This window comes from Rhinolophus sinicus, linkage group LG10 (assembly GCF_036562045.2).
Source record: "Rhinolophus sinicus isolate RSC01 linkage group LG10, ASM3656204v1, whole genome shotgun sequence".
Lineage (NCBI taxonomy): Eukaryota > Metazoa > Chordata > Mammalia > Chiroptera > Rhinolophidae > Rhinolophus > Rhinolophus sinicus.
In genome coordinates, this window is record NC_133759.1 from 40,871,030 (window position 1) to 40,892,229 (window position 21,200).

Consider the following 21,200-nt stretch of genomic DNA (forward strand, 5'->3'; position numbering starts at 1 on the left):
GCAGGGACGCAGATGCTACTCCTCCACGGGAAGAGTGTCACAGACGTTTTAAAGCACCCCAGGTTTCACATCCCATTAGTCCTCCCTCACTGGGCTGTAACCACACGGGCCTCCCTGCAGCTCCTTGAGCCTGCCAAGCATGTTCTCACCTCAGGGCCTTCGAACTGTCTCTTCCTTCTGTTGATGAGAGCAGGGCCCACAATCATGCTCAGGAACTAATTGTTGAAAGGTCTCTGACTCCTCTCAGCTCCTCTGATCTCTCTTCTCCACAGTCAAAGGGCTCTTCCTAAACACACATCAGTCTCCCCTGCCTATAACCCTCCCTGGCTCCCCACTGCCCCTAAGAGAAAGTCTACCTTCCCCAGTCTGCCTCTCCACACCTTCCTGCACCTTCCCCCATTGCCCCGTGGCTCATGCCACCCCTCCCCCCATGCTTCTGTCAAAACCACAAATCCCCCTTTCGCCACCATACCTCATGCTGGGCCCTCTGCCAGCAATGCCCTTCCCCTCATCTGTCTGGCAATTCTTGTTCATCCTTTATGACCAAAAGCTGCCTCCTCCAGGAGTCAGTCCCTGAGCTCAGGCTGTGTTAAACTCCTCTCCGGTGCCCTTTGCACTGTACAGTCTACCTCCCCCCAGGGTGGGAGTTCCTATCTGGGCCCTGGCAACGTTGGCCAAATCCTTGGACTTCAGCCTCCACCCACACCAATTTGTGAGAAGAAAAAATCTTTATTGATAAATAGTTTACAGTGAAATAAATAGTGTGATGATTTTTTGGGGAATAAAAACTCCAGTGGGATCTTAGTCTCTCTCCACCCCCCACCCCACCCCCTAGCTCTTGGGTTCTGCCTTCTTACTGGCCCCTTTGGATGACGAGGCCTTGGTGGGCACGCCAGGCCTTTTTGGGCCCTTGGGGACCTCTGTCTTCCTGGTCAGTGGTACAGGCACCGTCTTGGACCCACTGCCCTTAGGAGCAGCAGCAGCCTTGGCTTTCGGCCCTTTCCCGGCCCCCTGGGCGGCAGTCTCTTTAGGGACCTTGTTCTTCTTCTTTTTGGCTTGGGAAGCAGCACCACTCTTGCTCTATAACAAAGCAAACCAAGGAGCAAGGCAATGGAGCTGGGCAGACTAGAGCACACAGCTTGGAGCCCATTGAGCAAATGGTTGAAATCCTAGCTGTGGGTGTCTTTGGAGAAGTGACCTCACCTCTTTAAGCCTCAGTCTGTTATCTGTAAGATAGGGACGGTGACCCTCAGGGTGCTGGCGGGCCGGAGAGGAGGAGAAACTGAATTGTACTTTCTAGGAAAATAAACGACCCCCTTCCCCGGCTGACCCTTCCAGTGGCTGGGTGGGGGACCCCTAAACTGTGGCCCGTGCAGGGTAGAGACCCAGACCAGGGAAGGCAAGCAGGTACCTACCTTGGTGTCTGGGGGTTTTGAAATCTGACTCCCAGCTTTGGTTTTCCTGTGGGTCTTGGCATCTGTTGGAAGGTGGGAGAGGGCATGTGGGAAGGACCCCTTTCAGGAGGAGCTGCTGGTGAGCAGGAAGGTCAGGGGCTCCAGGATCCCCATCCTGCTCGGGCCCCAGGCCTCACTCTGACACATACAGGCTATGTGATCTGGGGCAAATTGTTTAGCTTATGAATCCGGGTGCCCTAGTCTGCAAACTGGGGTTAACAGTATCTCCATCACAGGATGGCTGGAGAACCAACCGGATCCTGAATGACCATCCCTCACTCCAAGCCAAGCACCGGGGTAGACCCCCTGCTCTGCGCCCACCCACAACAAAGGCTCCTAACAGGTTTATCAGCCTCTCGTCTTTACCACATCTTCTACACGGTGGCTGGATACATTTAAAAAAATATCTCAGACCCTAGCTGCTCCCTGTTCAGAGTCCTTCCAAGATTCCTCATTGTCGTCCAGATAAAGTCCAGACTCCAGGCTGCCCTTCACGGCTGCCACTTCCCCTTCCCACACTGCACACACAGAACTATTTGTACTTCCTCTGAAGTTCCACCTTCTTCATGCCTCCAGACCTTTGCACAGGCTGCTCGCCTTCATTGGACACCTCCTCCAGGAAGCCTTCCCTGACCCCTCTAAGAAATGAACTAGTCTCCTCCTCCCCACCCCCCAAGCTACCATGAGTTCTGTCTCTCCAGAATAAGTCTAATGCTCAGGGCACATTTACCAGATGAGGAAATCTCCCTCCCCCAGAGCCAGCCCCTCCACCCCACCTCACATCCAGTGACTGCCATGCCCTCCTCTCACCTCCCACACACCTACCTGGGCTGCTGCTTCTGCCTTTGACCTTTGACTTCCCACGGGGCCCACTGGCACCAGGAGGGGCGTTTGTGGCCTTGTCTTGCTGTTGGAGGGCTTTCCTGGCTTTGCTCACTCCTGCCTCTCTGTCCTTGGTCTGACCACCTTTCTTGGGGGCCTCCTCCTTGGCCTCGCCAGGTTTCCTGGGGGCGGTCACAGTGGATGTCTTCCTGGGCTGGATCTGTTTTTTGTGCTTGGGAACTAACTGGCAGAGGAGAAAATAGGGTGGGATTGAGAGCCAAAGTTCTGGGTATTTCAAGCTCCTACACCCTACGTAAGGCTCAGAGAAGAAGGCCCCATTCAGAAAGGAGGAGGACGAAGGAGGTGGTCAAGGGCGGGCAGAGGTGGGGAGAAGACACACGACCATCTCCCAAATGCCTGCCCCCAGTGACGCAGTCAATCCTTTCATTGCACTCCAAGGGAGAGCTGTTGCCATTTAGGAGCTAGGGAACCTGAGTCCCACAGACCCCCCAAGATGCTCTTCCTGCTTCATGAGGGCACAGGCACATCCCCCCACCCCTGTATTTGGAAGCCTCAGAGCCAGGCTTCTGGGAGCAAAGGTACACACTGTGAGCCCTGACCTCGTCTTCTGAGAGGCTAAGCTATGAACCTCCTTTGGCATCCTCCCCACCCACACTTTCTCATGGACTATGGCTCTGACTCGTCCTCCCTCTCTCCAGTAAAGCCCACCTCACCTCACATCTGCAGCTCTCCAGCCTCCCAGCCTCACCTTTTATACCCACTGGTGGAACATGGACTTCAAGGCCAGATAGCTCAGAGTTCACAGCTTAACAACCCTCCCCATCTGTGCAACTCGGCCAAGTCTTCTCTGTCCCCACTGGCCTTAGTCTTCCCATCTTTACAATGGGGCCATCAGGGAAGATGTGAGTATCAGGGGGATGTGAGGGCCCCTGGGAAACAGGTGGTCCCTGCCCTTCTGGAGCCCACTCCTGATGATGTTGCTCCCCTGCTCCCGAGTTCTCAGGACTCCCCAATTTCCACCCAGACCAGAAATCACCCTCACTCCCAGCACACATGCATGCCTAACTCCATGGTACTTTGGGGCCCTTTCCATGCCTCCCATCCCCTCAGTCCACTTTCCTGACTGGCTCCCAGACCCTGCAGCCTAATCCAGCCACACACCCTCCAGCACCTCTCTTGGTCTCCTGCACTCCACTCAGGGCCTTGCCATGGCTTGTGTCCAAGATTTGACCCATGCCCAGGAGTTCTATGAGGGTGGGACTTCCCGTGCTCAGCCACTGGTTACCAGTGTTCCATTACGACTGTCAAAGCAACTGCTACTTGCTGGGGTACAGCAGTGACAAGAAAACCCCATGTCTGGATCCCTGAGATTTCCCTGGTGGCAGCTGACAGTCACAATGCTGGACTGGGACCCTCCCCCTTTGAAAGAGGAGGATGGAGGATGTGGTGGCTCAGGGAAATGCTAGCTCTGGTTTAGAGCCAGAGAGCATGGGGAGAAAACCCCAACTGTGAGCTGTCAGAGCCCAAGTGGGGGCTGCCTCGTCTGTGGTTAGGAAGGGGTGTCTGCAGAAGGGAGCACAGCTGAGATGGTCCCTGGTCACTGAACACACCCAACAAGGATGAAGGTGGACACAGCAGGGTGACCAGAGCCATGTGGGGACTCGGGCAGGGCACACACACCCCGGCCTTCCAGGAGGAGACGGTCTCTGAGAAGACTCAGGAAGAACCAGAAGAGAAGAAGGGGGGAAAGGCCTTCCAGCAGAATAGCACACAGAGGCCAGGAAGAGAGAGCTGGAACTGAAGTTCAAACCCTGGGGCAGAGTCGCTCTCTCCCTTCCCCTCGCTCCCCCCACTTCCCAGCAGGCTCACTTTGAAGCTGCCCGTGGCCCCCTTGGCCTTGGAGTTGGTCGGCCTGACAAGGAGGCCGCGTTGCATGCCAGTGTCCAGGGCCCGCTTCAGCAGATACTTGAGCCGGATGGCATCCACCGTAGGGTACTTTCGTAGGATGTAAACCTTGATGGCCACCACCGAGGTGCTCTGGCGCTGCTCTCCCGCCTGCAGTGCCTCCAATACCATGCGGAGCACAGGTGGGTGGCGGCGTGGCACTCGGACGCCGCTATGGCCCGGGCCTGTGGATGGACAGCAGGACATCACCCAGAGCCCAGTTACCCTCAGGCCCAGCTGACAACAAACATGGTAGGTGAAGAATGCACCAGGCACCAGCCAGGCCCCACGGCAAGGGGCCTGGGGGAATCAAATAAACCCCATTGGTGCCTCTGACCACTGGCCTGCAAGCAGCCCAAGGGCAGGGCATGCTGCTTGGCTGGCCACTGTCTCCCCGAGCCTGGTGTGGGGCTGGGCACACGCCAGGCACTCCACGAAGGCTCACTGAAAGACTTAAATATTTTTTAAAAACCACCCTAAATCAGGTCAGTTGTCTGATCTAACTACCAGTTTACAGGGAATCCAGAACCTCTGTGAAAGGGCCATGGGGATGTAATCAGCAAAACCCAGACTGGAAGGACCTCTCCAGGACACACAATCCTTGTTCTTCTATAAATAAATAAGGAGGAAAAGAAAAAGTGGGAGGGGTCCCCAGAGATAAAAGTTTCTGGAGACACCTTTCAACCAAATACAAAGTGGGGTCCTTGCTCAGACTTGGAACATGATTTGAATGAGCCAACTGGAAAAAAAGGCAACTAGATAATTGTGAACACAGGAAATATTTGATCATAATATTGATTATATTGTTTCAGATATGCTAATAGTATTGCAATTATTTTGTAAGATGTTCTTATTTTTTAAAGATAAATCCTGGACTATTTATAGATGAAATGATAGCACTGGCACTTGCTTTGGAATAGCCCAGTACATGAAATAAGAGGAGCCATAAGCTGATAACTGTTGAAGTTAGATGAGGGGTGGAGTGGCATCATTGAACCGCTCTGTGTACTTTTGTATCCGTTTGAAAGTTTTCATAATACAATTACAAAAGAAATCCACTGCTAAGTATATGCCCAAAAGAAAATATATGTCCACATAAACATCTGTACACAAATGTTCAGCCCCATTACAGTCAAAAAGTAGAAAGAACCCAAATGTCCATAAACTAATGAATGGATAAAAAAATATATCTAGTATAGCCATAAAAGGGAATATCATCCAGTCAAAAGAAGGAATAAAGTGCTTCCTTGAAAACACTACACTAAGTGAAAGAAGTCGGTCACAAAAAGTCATATATTGTATGATTTCATTTATATGAACGGTCCCAACTGGGCAAATCATAGAGACAGAAAGTAGGTTAGTGTTTGCCAGGAACTGGGTGTGGGGGGGCTGGGGCTGGGGAGTGACTGCTAGTGGGTACACATTCTCTTTTTGAGGTGATGAAAATATTCTAAAATCAACTGTGGAAACAGATACACAACTGTGAATATACTAAAAGCCATTGTACACTTTAAATGGGTGAATTGTATCATATGTGATTTATTGAGGTAGCTCAATAAACTGTTGTAAAAAAAAGTTACGAAAGAGAATAGAATCAAGGGGTGAGCGGGAGATGTCAGTCACCACAAGGTGCATAAAAATGGTTTAAATATGAAACCTGATTTAAAGGTGGTGATTAGAAATGTTGATTTCTGATCAACTTGCAAAAATTAAAGACTAATAAACAGAAATCAATTGGCTAAAATATGTTTTAAAAAACGCATTTTAAAGAAGACAAACACACCCCAAAACTCTAGATCTTGAGCAAAATTGTAAAGAGACTTAATCCAATTCGACCTCTGCTGCCTCCAGGCCAGGAGGAGCCCAGTGTTTGGGAATATTCATTTTGGGGCCAAAGCCAGTGAATCGGTGCAGCCCTGGGTTAGTCACCCCATGGACCTCAGGAATTTGCCCTCCTCTCTGGGCTCGGTCTTCTCATCTGTACAGTGGGGATGGGGGATTCCAAAGAGGTCTGAGCCCTCCCAGCTGCAGTGTTAAAGTGTTTCCAGAGGGGTCTTTGGGCCTGGCCTGGGGTGACAGCTCTAACCACTGTCGTGCCTCCCCCAAACCATGCTCTGTCCCAGGGAGCCCCTCCCCCCCCAAGTCTCCTCCCTCCTGAGGCACTCCAGCTGGATTCAGCACCTTATTTGGCAGTTATTCAATGCCTGCAGCATTTCCAGATGTCAGGACCAAAACTCACACCTCCCCCACACCTGTCCTCCATCTTCTCCCTCCCAGGAATGGCACCTCCCCCCATCTCTGTCCAGACACCCAAGCCAGCACCCACGGGACACCTCCCCTCCTCTTCACCACCACACCCACTCTGTCCTTTCCTCTAGGCATCTCTCCCTTCATTCTGGCCTCTCCTCTCCATCCCCAGGGTCCCAGATTCCTAGCTGCTACCTCTGTTCCCTTCCAATCCATTCTCATCACTGCATCTCACATCCCTCACCTCCTGGCTGCCTTCAGTATAAGAATGGACACACCTGACCAAGGCCTGGGAGGCCCAGTCTGATTGGCCCTTGCCCCCCTCTCACCACTGTTCTCTCCAACTCTGCCCCTCGCTAGAAAGACTTGCAACTCCCCACATGCTCCCTCAGCATTCCCACCTCTGGCTCTTTGCCCACGCTCTTCCCTCGGAGCGCTTTCTCCTCCATGCTCACCCAGGCAGCTTTCACTCAATGTTCAAGGCTCAAACAGCACCGTGATTTAAACACCTGCCCTGACTTCCCAAGCCAGAGCTAGCAGCTCTTCCCGGTGCTTCTGAGACCCCTGGAACCCACGCCCTCCTCCTCTGAAGGAGCCTTTACAAATACTCAGACCCTTCCCCTGCTCGACCGCCCTCTTTCCCCAGGGTGAGGCTAATCCCTCCTTCAGGGGTCACCTGCTCTAGGAAGTCTTCCTTGACCTCCCAGAGTGGGTCAGGGGAATTCTCTGGGCTCCTACAGCCCTCTGGGTTCCCACCATTAAAGCACAGGCCACATCATCAAATGGCATCCATTAATGAGTCAGGCTTGTCCACCAGACTGGGAGTTCCTGTAGGTAAACAGGGTCTGTTTACCTCAGTGGATCCCATATCCAGAGAAACCACAAGACATTGTTTGTTGATTGAAAATTGGGATGCAGCCCTAAATCCAAAGTCCAGTCCTGTAGGAAACACTTCTCACTCTGGAACCTCCAAGTAGCTGCCCTGCAGCAGCAGCTGGGCTACCAGCCCTCCCCCCAACAGGAAATGGGTTCCAGCTGGGGAGGCCAGTGCTGCCTCTTACCCTGAGCTGGGCCAGCCTCAGCCTCAGGCTTACCTGGCCCCGGCCTCTGGCATCAGCTCTTAGGTCAAATAGGTAATTGAGCCCAACAGCCTCTAGGATGAGTGCTGGGAGAGGAGAAGTAGGGTGGGAGAAGGAAGGGTCCCAGACACCCAGGGAATGGACTTACAGGGATGAGAGAAGAACTGTGTCCCCCTGCTCACCTGGCTTTTCAGTCCCAGACAACCCTGATGTGGAGACTGTGGAGACTGAGGAAGCCAAGGAGGTCGAGGAGGTTGAGCTGTCATTGGAGGCCACACTCCCAGGAGCCATTGCACAGGCAGAGGCAGACGCAGACGCAGACGTGAGGCTGCCAGGCCTGCCTGCTGGTCTTATATACCAGTAGCCTGGCCCCACAACTCCAATTAGCCGCTGATTGGGCTGGGAGACTGAGCTACTGATTGGGGCAGGACGCCTGGGATGGGGCCTGAAGCCCTACCTTGTGTGCTGGTGCCTCAGCTCAGCCACCCACTCCTGTGTGACCTTGGATGAGTTGCTTGACTTCTCTGGGTCTCAGCCCCTGTGGTGAAATGATGGGGGCTGGGACGCGTGGTCCCTCCTGCACCCTCTGCTCACCAGGGACTAGAGACGCTGATGGGGAATTGGGCACAGCTGGGTTGTGCGCAGCCACTGAGGCCCTCCAGCTCCACAGCCCCAGCGCCTTCTCCTTTTCCCTCGCCACTGCTGGCCTCAGTTTCTCAAAAAGTGGCACCTGGAGGCTGGCCAGTGGGGTTTGATTGGAGGAGAGATCTCTAGGTCAAACTGTAGCTGTCCTTTCATTTTTAAAGAAAGAAATCTTTAAGGGGAAAAAAGCGGAATTTTGAAATAAAATTGATTAGCAAAAATCTCCACAATGTTCATTGGGGAAATAGACAAAAAGTACAAATGGGCAATTCAACCAAAATATTATAAACACAGAAAAATATTCTCTACCTTCTTGGCATTCAGGAAAAGTCAAATTGAAACAATGATGAGATACTATATTCCCATCAAAATGACAAAAATTGAAGACAAAGGGTTGGCAAGGATGCAGGGAGATGGATGCAGGGGCCCTAGCTGCCTCTGCCAGGGTGTAAATCGGGGTGCAGTCTGCTTTGGAAAGGTTTTTCCTTGAGCCCAGCAACTTCTCTGTCCTAGAAGTGCAATAGTTGGAAAAGAAAAGAAAATAGAACTAACTTCAAAGTGAATTACTTGGGTCTGGCTAAATTCCTGCTTTATTGTAGAACACTCTGCAGCCATTTCAAATGACGCAGTGGATTGCAGCAAGGATGAGGTTGTATTTCACACCCAGTAGAATGACAAATATTTAAATGTCTATCAGTGCTGAGTGCCCAGGACGTGTAGAAATGCATAACTGCTAGGAGGGTCAGTTGGTAGCCACTTTAGTAACAATTCAGTAACATCTAACACAACTAAAGATACTCATGCCACATCCCACCCATGTTACTCTAGGAAGATTCTCACAGAAATTCTAATGCTGACATACAAGGATGCCCACTGTAATCTTAGCAAAATTTCAAAACAACCTAAATGCCCATCAGGAGGGGAGTAGACAAATGAATTGTGGTCTATTCACATGGTGGAACAGTATATAGCAGTGAAAATGAAGGAGCCAGAATATACTTGAGGAATATGCCCCCCACTTCTGAGAAGACAGAAATCGTGTGTGTGTGTGTGTGTGTGTGTGTGTGCGTAGTGAAGGCACAGATCTGAAAAGGATTCATACCAAGGTAGTAGCAGGGGTTACCTCTGAGCAAGACATAGGATTTCGAGGAGATGGGTTTAAAACAGATTTGCATTTTTCTCTCTGTAGTCTCTTTGTTTTCAGAATTTTCCCAGGGGACTCTCCATCTCCAGAGGTCTGGATTGAGGGAGGCAGTGGCCATCAAAGTGTTTTAAAGTGCAATCAGATATCATTTCCTTGCCTAGTACCCTGTATAGTTCACCACTGGCCAGGGGTGAAAGTTTGACCTCTTTAGTCTGGCTTTTGGAGGCTCCTTGACCCTGAACACCCCCAGACCCACATAGTTGTTCTTGGAATGGGCTAGGTGCTGAGGCTTTACCCATTGTGTTTCCTCTGGGTGTGTGTTTGATATAAAAAATGGTCCCAATTTTTTTTACCCATGCCCATTTGCAATGTAACTTTGTAGCTCCTCCCACACTCCTTAAAGCTGTGTTGGCCTTATGACTTGCTTTGACCAATGGAACATGGTAGAAATGATGTTATGCTAATCCCATGACCACAAGCCCTGGCTAGCCTGCTGGATGCCGAGAGGCCCATGGCCCAGTTACCTATTACTCAGCCAACAGCTGACTAACCAGCCAACCCTCCAGTGAACCACACATACTTGAATCAGACCAGTGGAGATCAACCAAGCTTGGTCTGGATCAGCAGAACTGCCTGGCTGACCCACAAAGTTGTGAGCAATAATACATGCTGTGGTTTTTTGTGTGTTTTTTTCCAACTTTTATTTATTTTAAGTGTGTTTTTCCAGAACCCATCAGCTCCAAGTCAAGTAGTTGTTTCAATCTAGTTGTGGAGGGCGCAGCTCACAGTGGCTCATGCGGGGATTGAACTGGTAACCTTATTGTTAAGAGCACCACTGCTCTATCCAACTGAGCTAACCGGCCACCCCCATGCTGTGTTGTTTTAAGCCATAAGATTATTGGAGCTGTTTGTCATGCAGCATACACTAACCGATACACTTTGCCCAGAAGACCCTTCTTTACCCCCACTTACCTTCTCTGGATTGTTTCTCACTCATCCTTTTGGTCACAGTGTAGACATCACTTCCTCAGAAAAGCCCTCCCTGACTCCCTAGGAGGTTATGGGCCCCTCCTCTGATTGCCAGCAGCCGCCAGAATTGCTATCTGGGAGCCTCCAGCACCCCAAGGTACAACTGTCTTACTGTCTCTTGCACTAGCCCTTGAGCTCTGGTGTGGGGAGGGTGTGGGGGGAAGGGTGAGGGTGAGCAGGGCTGTATCTGTCTTGTTCCTGGTGGAATCCTTGGTGTCCAGCACAGCACCTGGCACCCAGTAGCACTCATTTCTGTGGAAGCCCCAGTGTTAGAGCCCAGCTTGGCTGAGTGCGGGGAGGCCTGAAAACCATCTGTGGGAACCATGTGAGAGCAGGAGACGAGATGAAGCAAAAAGGCACATGGAAGCTGGAGCAAACGGGGGCAGCAGTTTTGATCACATGGTGGGGCATTTCCAAGAATTGAGAAATAGAAAAAGACTCAGCAATACAAACATTCCCACGAGCTTCATCTGAAATCCTGCTCCTGGGCTGTGCCAGGATAGAGGTTTGCATTTGGAGGGAAGACGTTCTAAAATGTGCTGTGTGATCTAAAAATTCTTCCAGAGAATTGGCTTTTTACAGGGAAATGAGAATTGTGAGGATCAGCCTGCTGGAGAGAGGACAGGAGGCTTGGTGTACTTATGTGACTGTTTTACTGAGGCCTGAGTGGAATTTACGTCCTGCCGAAGACTTTTTTTACCACCTTGGAACATTGAACGGGGGCCTCCTGCATGAGAACTTTCTGAGAGTTCTGAAGGTTGCACTTCTCAACTTTCTGAAGCAGTGATTGGGTGTCCGTTTTGTGTAACTCTAGCCCCTGTCGCATCAGGATATTTGTGACTTTAGATCAACAACACAGGCACAGAGGGCAGGGTAGAAATAGTAATAGCTGCCATGTTCAACATCCATGTACGTATTTTACATTCACTGTTTTTATTTACACATGAAGAAGCTCAAGTTCAGAGAGGACCTGTGCTAGATCTTCCTGAGTCCAGACACCAGGCCACAACCTGTGAGTTAAGAAACCAGCTATAACTCCGAAATAGCAGTGGCTTAAACAAGAAACCCAGAGACCATTCACTCATGAAACTCTTTAAGGATAAATTGTGCAGGGCTGGTAAGGAAGCATGGGAGATTCAAGCTCCTCATTTCTTGATGCCCACAGATTCTACCTCATGATCCAAAATAGCTGCTGCAGCTCTGATCATCATGACCACATTCCAGCCATTAGGAAGGAAAGAATTCATTGGCTAGAACCTAATATCCTGTCACTGCAGGTGTAAGGGATGTGGTAGATGCAGTACTGGTACTCGGTGGTGAGGTGCCAGTGATGGCTTGGGGTGATATTACTAAAAGAAAGAAAAGGAATCCATATTGGGGCAGTTGACACTTGCCTCCCCCTTTCCTGAGACCCCTCTATCATTTTAATCTCTTTAATGTCTATCTCCCACCTCAGCAGGGGCTGCTCCTTTGAACTTGGTTTACCTCTCTGAGAAGGGAACTCATATTTATTGAATGCACTGCATCTTTTATATCAATAAACTCTTTAGTCCCTTCAGACAATTCTACCAACTCGGATGATTCTCCCCTTTAAAGCTAAGGGGCCTGAGGACTAGTGAGGTTCAGAAACTAGGTCCAAGGTTGCACAGCTGGGAAAGGCACCCATTGTATCCCTGGGGGTATCTTGGGGTGTCAGGAGTGCATGTCTCTACTGAGGGGCAGGGTTGCAGGGGTGGCAGGCTGCCATCAGACCCTGTGCCTCAGGGGTGGGGTGGAGTTCACAGTCTCTCCTCCAAGAGGCAGGATCAGGGGTGAGAGAGCTCTGTGGCCCTGAGTCTGGCCAGGTCACAGCCTAGAGACTTGTTCCCTCCAATTCATCTCTGGAGCCCCCAGCACGCCCTGGCCTGGGATCTGCTTCCTTAGATTGGGTTGAGTGGAGATACGATTGTATACAACAGGGGTTCCACAAATCTGTTGGCTGCCTGGAGATGAGGTGAGTAATACCCTGTCCCCAGCTTAAGTCAGCAGCTTTTTGCCTCTATATATGGCAAGTGCCCCATATGTGGATGGCAAATCAATTGTCATCCACATATGGGGCACTTGCCATATGGTGAAGAGGTGAAGAGGCTTTTCTCTCTACCAGAAAAAACAGAATGTTCTGATTTTAGAGTCAACTTTTTCCTCTGTTTATGAGGCTGAGACAAACACACCACTCCTCAGAATTAATGGACTGGGGACAGGGCTGCCTGCAAGGCAGGGCAGCTGAAATGCCGCTGTCTCCTCCACTGCCATGCCTGACCCAAAACAGCATCTGAAATGAAGAGTGAGACCTGCGACACCAACCATGGGAACCTTCTTCCTTGCGTCCCCGATGGGGGAGAAAGGCCTGATCTAGCGGACATCACTGACTTAGAGTCTGTCCTCTTTGGACTGCTGATGCTTCTGCCCACCTTGCCTTCCACCCCCCTCCTTCTGGTAACAACACCCTTGGGTTTCCTTTGGGCTCCTTTCTATCTCCACTCTCAGACCGTTTGGTTTACGTGTGGTAAATCTTGGGCTGCAGGAGTGATCAGGTGACCCATACCTGGCCAATCAGAGGATGAATCCCCATCCAAGCCTGGTGATAGGCTTAGGGGCAATCAGGTGACCCAAGTCTAGCCAATGAGAGCCCTACTTGAGACCTTCACTGGAAATGGAAAGAGAAGCCCACTTTCTGCAGGGCTTGCTGAGCCTGGAGCAGCTGCTGGACATTTCTGCCACTTCACAGAAACAGTTAGCCTGTGCATGAAGCCAACACAGAGGAAAATATAGCTAGAAGGGGAGACACAGAAGCCTGAAATAACATCATTTGAGCACCTGCATCCAGCTGTGCCTGAAGCTCTGGGCTTTTTGTTTCTGGGAGCCAATAATTTTTCCCTTTTGTTTCATCCCTAATGAGTTGGATTTCCTGTCACTTGCAGCCAAGGAATCCTGACTGATATCACTAAGGGAGACAGAGTAAAGAGGGACAACTTTAGAGATCTCAGCTATTACCTGCCCAGCCCCACCATGGCACTAAGAACCTTTCATCTCAGGCTCCTGCCAGGCTTTCCCAAATTGGAGGGTGAGGGTAGCTCTTGGGAGGTATATCTCCACCCTGTTCTCCTTGCAGATGGGGTGTCCAGCAAGGCCAGCTCTGAGCTGAGGCCCCAGTAATGCCAAAAGTCTCCCACTGTCTGCTATGTGCCAGGAAGTGGGCTGGCCACATAGTCTGCAATCTCATCTAATCCCCTCAAGGTCCCTTTTAAGATTCCCTTTTGCAGATACAGTAAAGAGGCTCAGAGAGGTGACAAAATTTGCTTGCAATTTCATAGGTCACCTGGGTCTCTGTGATTCCAGAGTTGGGGCTTCTCCCATTCCCAGGATGGCTCCCTCTACCCTGCACCCTGAGAAGGCTCTGCTGATTGTCCAATCCAGGCATCCCAGGGTCAGGGACCAGTTTCAATCCATTCTGCAGATAAAGAGCTTGAGAATGACAAAAATCACCACCATTGAGACCAAATATAGGAGCTGAGCTTTTAATGCCCCAATTTGCCTTAGTCTCCAAGCAGAGCTGGGGAGAGCTAGAGCTTCCGGCTTTGCTTATGTGAAGAAGGAGGGGGCAGTTACTGAGGCAGCTCACCTCCCCAGGTTCCAGCCAGCTTCACAGCAAGGACTCTCCAGAATGGAGAATGGACTGGAGCTGCTGAAGACGGGCTCACCCAGCAAAGGAGCTAGAATCTGGGACCTGTGAACATCCCCTGGGAAGGTGGGCCCGGCTGAATTTTCCACTCTTTGTTTCTAAGCTCTTTGAGACCAGGGTGACATTGGAGACTCAGCTCTTTATTAAATGTGGGCAGATGAGCATGGCTTTAAGAAGCTCCATACTGGCCCAAAAATGCTGTGGCCTGAGTGCTAGGCAGGAGATCATGTGGTTTCTGGAAGCTGAGAGAAAGGCCTGTCTCTTCACAGGCCTTTGAGAAGGGGAGCCACTGGGCCCAGGGCATGGCCAGAGGTAAAATCTCGGGCTGTGTCCCCAGACCCCACTCCCCCAATGTTTTTTCACGTCTGATGACTATTTTCTGCATTTCCTCAACTGTCCCTCCATGTGGCCCAACACCTAGGCCTGGTCTGGCTTCAATGCCGGACTAATTTTAAAAAACTTGCTGAGGCTGGATACCTGGGGCCTTGTCCAACATACAAATGGTCATTATCAAGAAGAGATGATCATAAGAATTAATCAATTACATTAATTGATATTATTCATAACATTAACTACAATCTGTACAGCTCCTTACTCTCTCTCTTACACACACATACACACATGCACACACACACATCTCATTTGATCTTCACAGCAGCCCTGTATGGCAGGGACAGGGATTTGGGATTCCCAGTTTATGGGGAAAGAAAATGAGGCTCATGGCAGAATACAACTGCTCAAGGTCATCAGCCAAGGGGCTGCTGCTGCTGCTAAGGTGGTATATATAAGCTTTCCCTGCCCATTCATCCTGTCATTCATTTCTCCTTTCATTCCTTCCTCCCTCCATCTAGCATTTATTAAGCACCTACTGTGTGCCCCACTCTGTGCTAGACACTTATCCCTAAGCTGGGACACTTTTCCAGACAGCAAGAGTGCTTGCGTTCCTGAGAGATGAGTTGGGGGAGGGAGGGGTACAGATTCCACCAGCCCCTGGGAACTCAGGACTACAGCTCAGGCCGTTCTCATTGAGTGGGAAGCCTCATTTTTCTCTCATTAATTTCTTTCTTTAACTCACGGAGCCTGTGAGACCTGATTCCAACAGGCATGGCTCCTGGTAGGGCAGCTGTCCCTGGGGGTGGGTGTGGGGGACGGGACACTCCTACAGTCGGACACAGAGTCCTTGGCAGGGCTTAGGCCGGCGCCACCTGGCTGGTCTCCGTCTTGGAGGCAGTGGTGGAGGCCTCATCGTCACCCAGTGGGTTCTTGCCACAGCAGAGGGTGGTGAGCATGCAGTTCCGGAACTGGAAGAAAAGGGGCACGAGTCAGGATCAGGGTCCACCCAAAGTGTGGATAGCAAACTGGCATGGTTGAGGAGATTTGCTTCCAACCCCCTTCCACTCTAGCCCTCAGCCTCTACTCCCGTCTCAAATCTGGCTCTCTGGAAGGAAGTTACTAAACATACCAGAGATACCAGGGACCAAATCTAAGGGGGTTTTGTCACTAATGACATCCCATAATTCCCTCTGTGTGACAAAGGCTATCTGTAAATCAAGAGTTTAAGATTTCACCCTTTCTGAAGAAACTGAATCCCTGACAGGGAAGTGACTTGCCCAAGGTCACACAGCTAGAAAATAACAGAGCTGAGATTTGAATCCAATAGGCCTGACTCCAGAGACCACATTTTCTGCACTGGATCATGGATTCTACAGAGAAATCACTGGTCTATGTGAAAGGATGGCTTTATCCCTTTATCCCTCAGAACAAAACTTTTTAGCTCCTTGATGGAAACTGACACCATCCCATTCCCAGGCTTGGGACTCTGACCCCTTCACCTTTAAAGCAGGCTTCCAGAACCACGTGGACTAGCACTTCTCATGCTTGAGTTAGCCTCAGTCATCTGGAAGGCTTGTTAGAAATGCAGGTTGCTGGGGCCCACCCTGAACTGCTGAATCAGCAGCTCAACAACCCTGAATCAGCAGGTCAGGGTGGGCCCCAGAAATCTTCATTTCTCCCAGACGATTCTGATGCCCTGAGGGAGATCGATTCTGCTGCCCAATTTTGCAGATGGGAAGACTGAGGCCTAGTCAAGGATGGAGCTTGTCCTCTGTGGGCAGTGCCTGAGGTTTGGGGGACCTGGACCCTCCCACCCCGCCACCTGGCACCTGCTTGTTCATCATGATATAGATGACGGGGTTGTAGATGGAGGCGGACTTGGCGAAGAATGCCGGCAGGGTCATGAAGATGGGGCCAAAGTTGGAGCCCTGGTGGGTGAAGATGTAGAATGCCACACTAGCGTAGGGCAGCCAACATATGAGGAAAGCAATGACCATGATGATGACCATGCGAGTGACTTCCTTCTCAGCTTTCTGGGTGGTGGCTGACTCCTGCTGCTGGGCGGCCGCCTGCAGGGACACAAGGCCTGGTGTCTGGACTGTGGCAACTCTGGGCCAGGGGCTGGGCTCGACCCCTTCAATGTGCATGTCCCCCAGCGTGGGACCTTACCTCCTTGACTGTGAAGACCAGCTGCCCATAGCAGAAGAATATGACAATCATGGGGATGGTGAAGTGGACCACAAACATGTAGATGACAAAGGACTCATTATTGACCTCTGGCTTGAGCGTGTAGTAGTCGATCCCGCATGAGCACTGCAAGCCCTCCGGGATGTACCTGAGGACCAGTGAAGGATGGGACAGGAGGGGACATAAGAGACCCACATGTGAGGGACTTGGGAACAGGCCCCAGCTGACAAAAGTGACCTGCTATGTGGCTGGCCTTGTTCTGGGCTTCAGTTTCCCTCTCTGTAAAATGGGGATAAAAAAATGTCCACTTGGCTGTGTGACTGTGAGGATCAAATCAACTGAGAGAAGGGATTCAAACGCACATTGTGAAAACAGCATTCTTTCATTGCTTGTTGGGCAGCCGTGTTATACTGATACCATCCAGTGCCTTGCCCAGCCTCTCACCTGGCAGCCCCTGCACACCACTGACCTGCCCAGGATTTCACCAGATCCACTGCCCAACAGTGGCTGGAGGCCAGGCCTCGAGCTATGCAGGACAGAGGCTTGGTGGGAAGAAGGGAAAAGCTCCCAAATTCTGTATTTGAGGCAGTTTGTACAAACCGAGGTCTTACTAACAACAAGGTAAGAATATCTTCTAGCCCAAAGATGGGCACACAGGGTAACTAAGAAATCTTTGCACAGTTTCTGGAAATAAGAGGCCTCTGGGCATGTGGTTAGGAAGTTTCAATGAGTTTAGAGGATGGTGATATTGGACCGACCTCAGAAAACACGGCGTATCCATGGGTTGGCTGTGCCTACAAGGATGTAACTGGACCAGACTAGAGAAGACAGGGAAAGAGGCTGGAGGGGGTGGGCTTCAATTCAGCAAGGGGCAAAAAAATAACCCCAGGAATACCGAGGAGGCAAGGGAAAAGAGAACGAGAATGTTCTGGAAGGAGAGGGACATGAGGTCTCTGGGAACCCGTAGAGTCACCAGTCCAGTTTCCCAAACCAGTCCTCTCTTTCCCCATCACTCATCTCAACCCCACTTGAAGACAACGGCCTGCACACTGGACAGGACCCAGGTCCCAGGGTCTACAACGTCACCACCTACACTGGGAAGCTCAGCAGCCCCAGGTGCTAAGGCCCAAGGTCAAAGGGAGCTGCCCATGGGGCACTGGACCAAAGAGGATTGGAATCTGGCCCTGGCTTAGGAGAGGATTAGGGGCACAGCCAAGGTGAAGGGTTGGGTGTCTTAGATTCTCCTTGACATGGGGACTCAGGAGGTGGGACCAACCCTTATAGCAACATTAGGGCCTGATCCTTTCTTCCCCTGCCCTAAACCCCGACCCCAGAAGAATTGCCAACTCGGTGCCTGGAACCAGACAGCCCCGGGTTTGAGTCCTGGCTGGGGGCCCCTAACAAGACCCCCCGAGACTCCTCCTTTCTGCTCAGGGCCATTACCTGGACCAGCCGGCTAGCGGGGGCACGGCACAGGCCAGTGCCATGACCCAGGTGGAGGCGAGGCCCATGATGGCGTGGTTCTCCCCGAAGCGGAAGTTGCTCATGGGTTTGCATACCACCACGTACCGCTCGATGGCCAGGACCACCAAGGACCACAGGGCAACTTCACCTGCAAGGCAGTGAGCTGTTGGTCAGCACGCCACCTGCCCGGACCCCGTTGTCCTTCTAAGGAGGCAGCACTCATCCTGTATGGGAGAGGCCAACTGGGAAGGCATCCTGGGACAGCCCAGGTGAGGCCTCAGGGTAGATGGGGCTTAGACACTGAGAACAGGAAGGAAGGGGCTGCAGGGCAGAGGGACCAGTATGTCGGCGGTGGGGGTGAGTAACTTCCAGGACGTTTAGTTCACTTAGAACTTTGGGTTCATAAGGGACACGGAAATCAGATCAGAGGTCATGATTGGACTGGGAGCCCTGGGGAGTTTTTACAGGAGAATCTGCCTTTCAGGGGCAACAGGCAGTGTCCCTGTTGAAAGGCATTGCAGAAACAGGGAGTTGGAAGTCTTTCCTTCCCTCTGGAGCAGTGGCCTCTCCCCTCTAGGGAAATAAAATAACCTGGGTATATGAGAGGGACCCTCTCCTAGGAGCCAGGAAAATGGATGATCTTTGGCTCAGAGGAAGAAGGAGGAAATAATGATGGAATTCAGACATCTGTGCTACACATCACCCCTGAAACTCAGGAGGGAGGGTGGTTATAGAATTTATCAACCAAACTGTGACATTTCTGAACACGAAAGAGAACACTAGTAATTATGCCAGGACAGTAGTGGTAAACTGGGACTGACCCTGCAGAGAAGTGTCTGCCTATATATGGCACCCCTATCTCGCCCCTACCTTCTGGCCTGAGGCTGAACAGTCTGTGGTCACTGAAGGTGACAGCCAGAGATTCCCTGGGAATGGGGCAGAGGTAACAACCTGGACCCATGAGGTAGAGAGAAGAAAGGCAGCAGAGCAGTCCTTGGAGCTGGTGCTAGGCTCTTCCCATCATCCTGGCTTTATGTCTCCTACATACCTGAAAGGCTGTGTGTTCTGGGAGAAAGTTCCCAGATCTGAGCCAGGAGACCTAGGCCCTGCCATATTCTTAATGAGTCTTCCCCACTCCATGCCTCAGTTATCTCATCTGCTAAATGGGATCTATTATTTCGGTAGCTCTCCCATCAGATTTCCAGTCAAAGAAATATTTGAAAGCATCTTTCAAAGCAACAGATCACCACACAGGTCTAATGCCTCTCTATGGAAGGGGTTTCTTTGAAGGGATGAGCTCCTCAACACAAACAGCATTCATGCACGGCAGAGAGGATGGAGGTGGGCTGGAAGGGAGTCAGATAGAATCTGGGTGGGGAGGGACTGAGCCCATGGCCCAGCACAGGCAAAGTCCAGTGGCTGGGCGACTGAGAATCTGCGTCCTGCTCTGAGCTGGGAGCCCTGAGAACAGGGAACTCTGTGGTTCAGCTCTCTGCTCAGTGCCCAGCCTGGGTCTGCCCCAGCACAGCTGCTCTGAGGGAAACTGAAAATGGCCTGAGGGGCCACATAGATGGGGGCTCAGAGCTCAGCTCTGACCCTGCCACACGTGACCCCAGCAAAGCCCTTGACTTCTCTCATCCTCAGGTTCCTTGCTGTAAAGCAAGGCAATGGCCCCACTCCAAGTGACATAAACAGTGCTCAGTGCCTGCCCTCCCCAACAGCAGCCTAGCTCATCATTACCAAAGTGTTTGCTGATTGAGGGCTTTGGATGATGCCCGCGACTGCAGAGAACGCCTGTCAGCCCCCACCCACAAGCCTGGGGCTGTCCCCAGATGCCTCCATGCCCCCTGGCTCCTGTGCCCCTGCCCACCCACACCCCAGCTCGTACCGCCCAGGGTGGCAAAGAAGCCCTCCAGATTGCATCCTGTGGGCCCAAAGATGAAGAATCCATGCAGAGAGGTGTAGAGGGTGGTGGTGAAGCCGCCAAAGACCATGAAGAGGTCAGCCACAGCCAGGTTGAGAAGGATGTAGTTGAGAGGCGTGCGTAGCTTCTTGTGCTGGACCGTGACGTAGAGCGTGAGGAAGTTGATGGGGAAGCCGAGCACGATCAGCAGAAACATGTAGGCGGCCAGCATGGAGAATTGCCACGGCTCGGCCAGGTAGTACTGCGGGTACTCGAAGGGGCTACGCACCACACCAGTCTTGTTGGAGAAGGGGACGTAGAAGTTGGGGCCCTCCGTGCCATTCATGGTTGAGGACCTTGCGGCTGCACCACAGGTGGCTCTGACCCAAGAATGCTGCTGGGGCCTGAGCTCAGCCACGCAGGGCTCCGGCGGGACGGCTCTGGGCTCCGATCGCCCCCCCAAGCCCTTATAAAGTGACCTCCCCTCCCTAAGCTCTTGGCTGAATCAGCACCTGGGCGATTGGGGTGTTATTAATCATATTAATTCCCAGTGCTGCAACTGGGGGCCTAATTGGCTTCCCAAGAGGGCCCAAGGTGACTCCAGGTAGAAGCCTGGGGTTGGGGAGGGAAGGTGCTAGGGACCCTGGGAAAGGCAAGGTTGCCCACCCCCACGCTTCTGTCCTCCAGGAATCTCTGCCCATCTCAGCCTGGTGGCCTTGGCTGGCACTGGGACCTCCAACTCCAGGCCTGTTTCCCTCTGGCTTTATATGAGCTGACTTCATCTTCCTCCTGACCGGACCATGAACTCCCTGAGGGCGGAGGGTCTGGTTATTCTCAGCCTCTCGTCCCTTCACTCAACCCTTTACCTGTTTCTTCTCCATCTAAGTCACCTCCTGGCTCATCCACTTGCTGGACACACACTAGCCCATCTCGCCAGATTATGAGCTTCATGAGGCAGGGGCCACATCCTGCGAGCTTTGGCATTCCCCAAACACAGAGCCCAGGATAGCTCAGGAGCTCAGTAAGTATTCTTGCATCCAATGGGCATTCACTAACTCCCTCGTTCATCAAACATTCATGTGCAAACCACTGGGGTTACAAAGAGTGAAAAAGGAGGAGCCTACAGGCTCAGAGGGATTCTGAGGTGGGAAGAAGAGATCCTGGCCCAGGGAGGGGAGGCTGCCTGCCTGCGGAAGTGCCAGGGAGGTGA

The 21,200-nt window shown here is 51.7% G+C and overlaps 2 protein-coding genes across 2 annotated transcripts; both read right to left on the reverse strand.

Moving 5' to 3' along the window:
• Positions 1 to 831: 831 nt before the first annotated feature.
• H1-8 (H1.8 linker histone) lies at positions 832 to 7,858 on the reverse strand. The gene is made up of 6 exons (XM_074312183.1): positions 7,750 to 7,858; positions 4,167 to 4,426; positions 2,280 to 2,520; positions 2,033 to 2,043; positions 1,416 to 1,469; positions 832 to 1,080 (listed from the first exon to the last, which is right to left on the reverse strand). The coding sequence occupies exons 1-6, from the start codon at positions 7,856 to 7,858 to the stop codon at positions 832 to 834; spliced, it is 924 nt and encodes a 307-aa protein (XP_074168284.1).
• A 7,435-nt stretch (positions 7,859 to 15,293) lies between these two features.
• RHO (rhodopsin) lies at positions 15,294 to 20,336 on the reverse strand. The gene is made up of 5 exons (XM_019746544.2): positions 19,976 to 20,336; positions 18,067 to 18,235; positions 16,606 to 16,771; positions 16,266 to 16,505; positions 15,294 to 15,404 (listed from the first exon to the last, which is right to left on the reverse strand). The coding sequence occupies exons 1-5, from the start codon at positions 20,334 to 20,336 to the stop codon at positions 15,294 to 15,296; spliced, it is 1,047 nt and encodes a 348-aa protein (XP_019602103.1).
• Positions 20,337 to 21,200: the final 864 nt, after the last annotated feature.

Coding starts and splice junctions, on each gene's coding strand:
- H1-8 (XM_074312183.1), bottom strand. CDS start 7,858: ATGGCTCCTGGGAGTGTGGCCTCCAATGACAGCTCAACCTCCTCGACC. Junction 4,427..7,749: donor GTCTGGGACTGAAAAGCCAG/GTGAGCAGGGGG, acceptor GTCCATCCACAG/GCCCGGGCCATAGCGGCGTC. Junction 2,521..4,166: donor GGGCCACGGGCAGCTTCAAA/GTGAGCCTGCTG, acceptor CTCCTCTGCCAG/TTAGTTCCCAAGCACAAAAA.
- RHO (XM_019746544.2), bottom strand. CDS start 20,336: ATGAATGGCACGGAGGGCCCCAACTTCTACGTCCCCTTCTCCAACAAG. Junction 16,772..18,066: donor CCGCTAGCCGGCTGGTCCAG/GTAATGGCCCTG, acceptor ACTGGTCCTCAG/GTACATCCCGGAGGGCTTGC. Junction 15,405..16,265: donor ATATCATGATGAACAAGCAG/GTGCCAGGTGGC, acceptor CTTTTCTTCCAG/TTCCGGAACTGCATGCTCAC.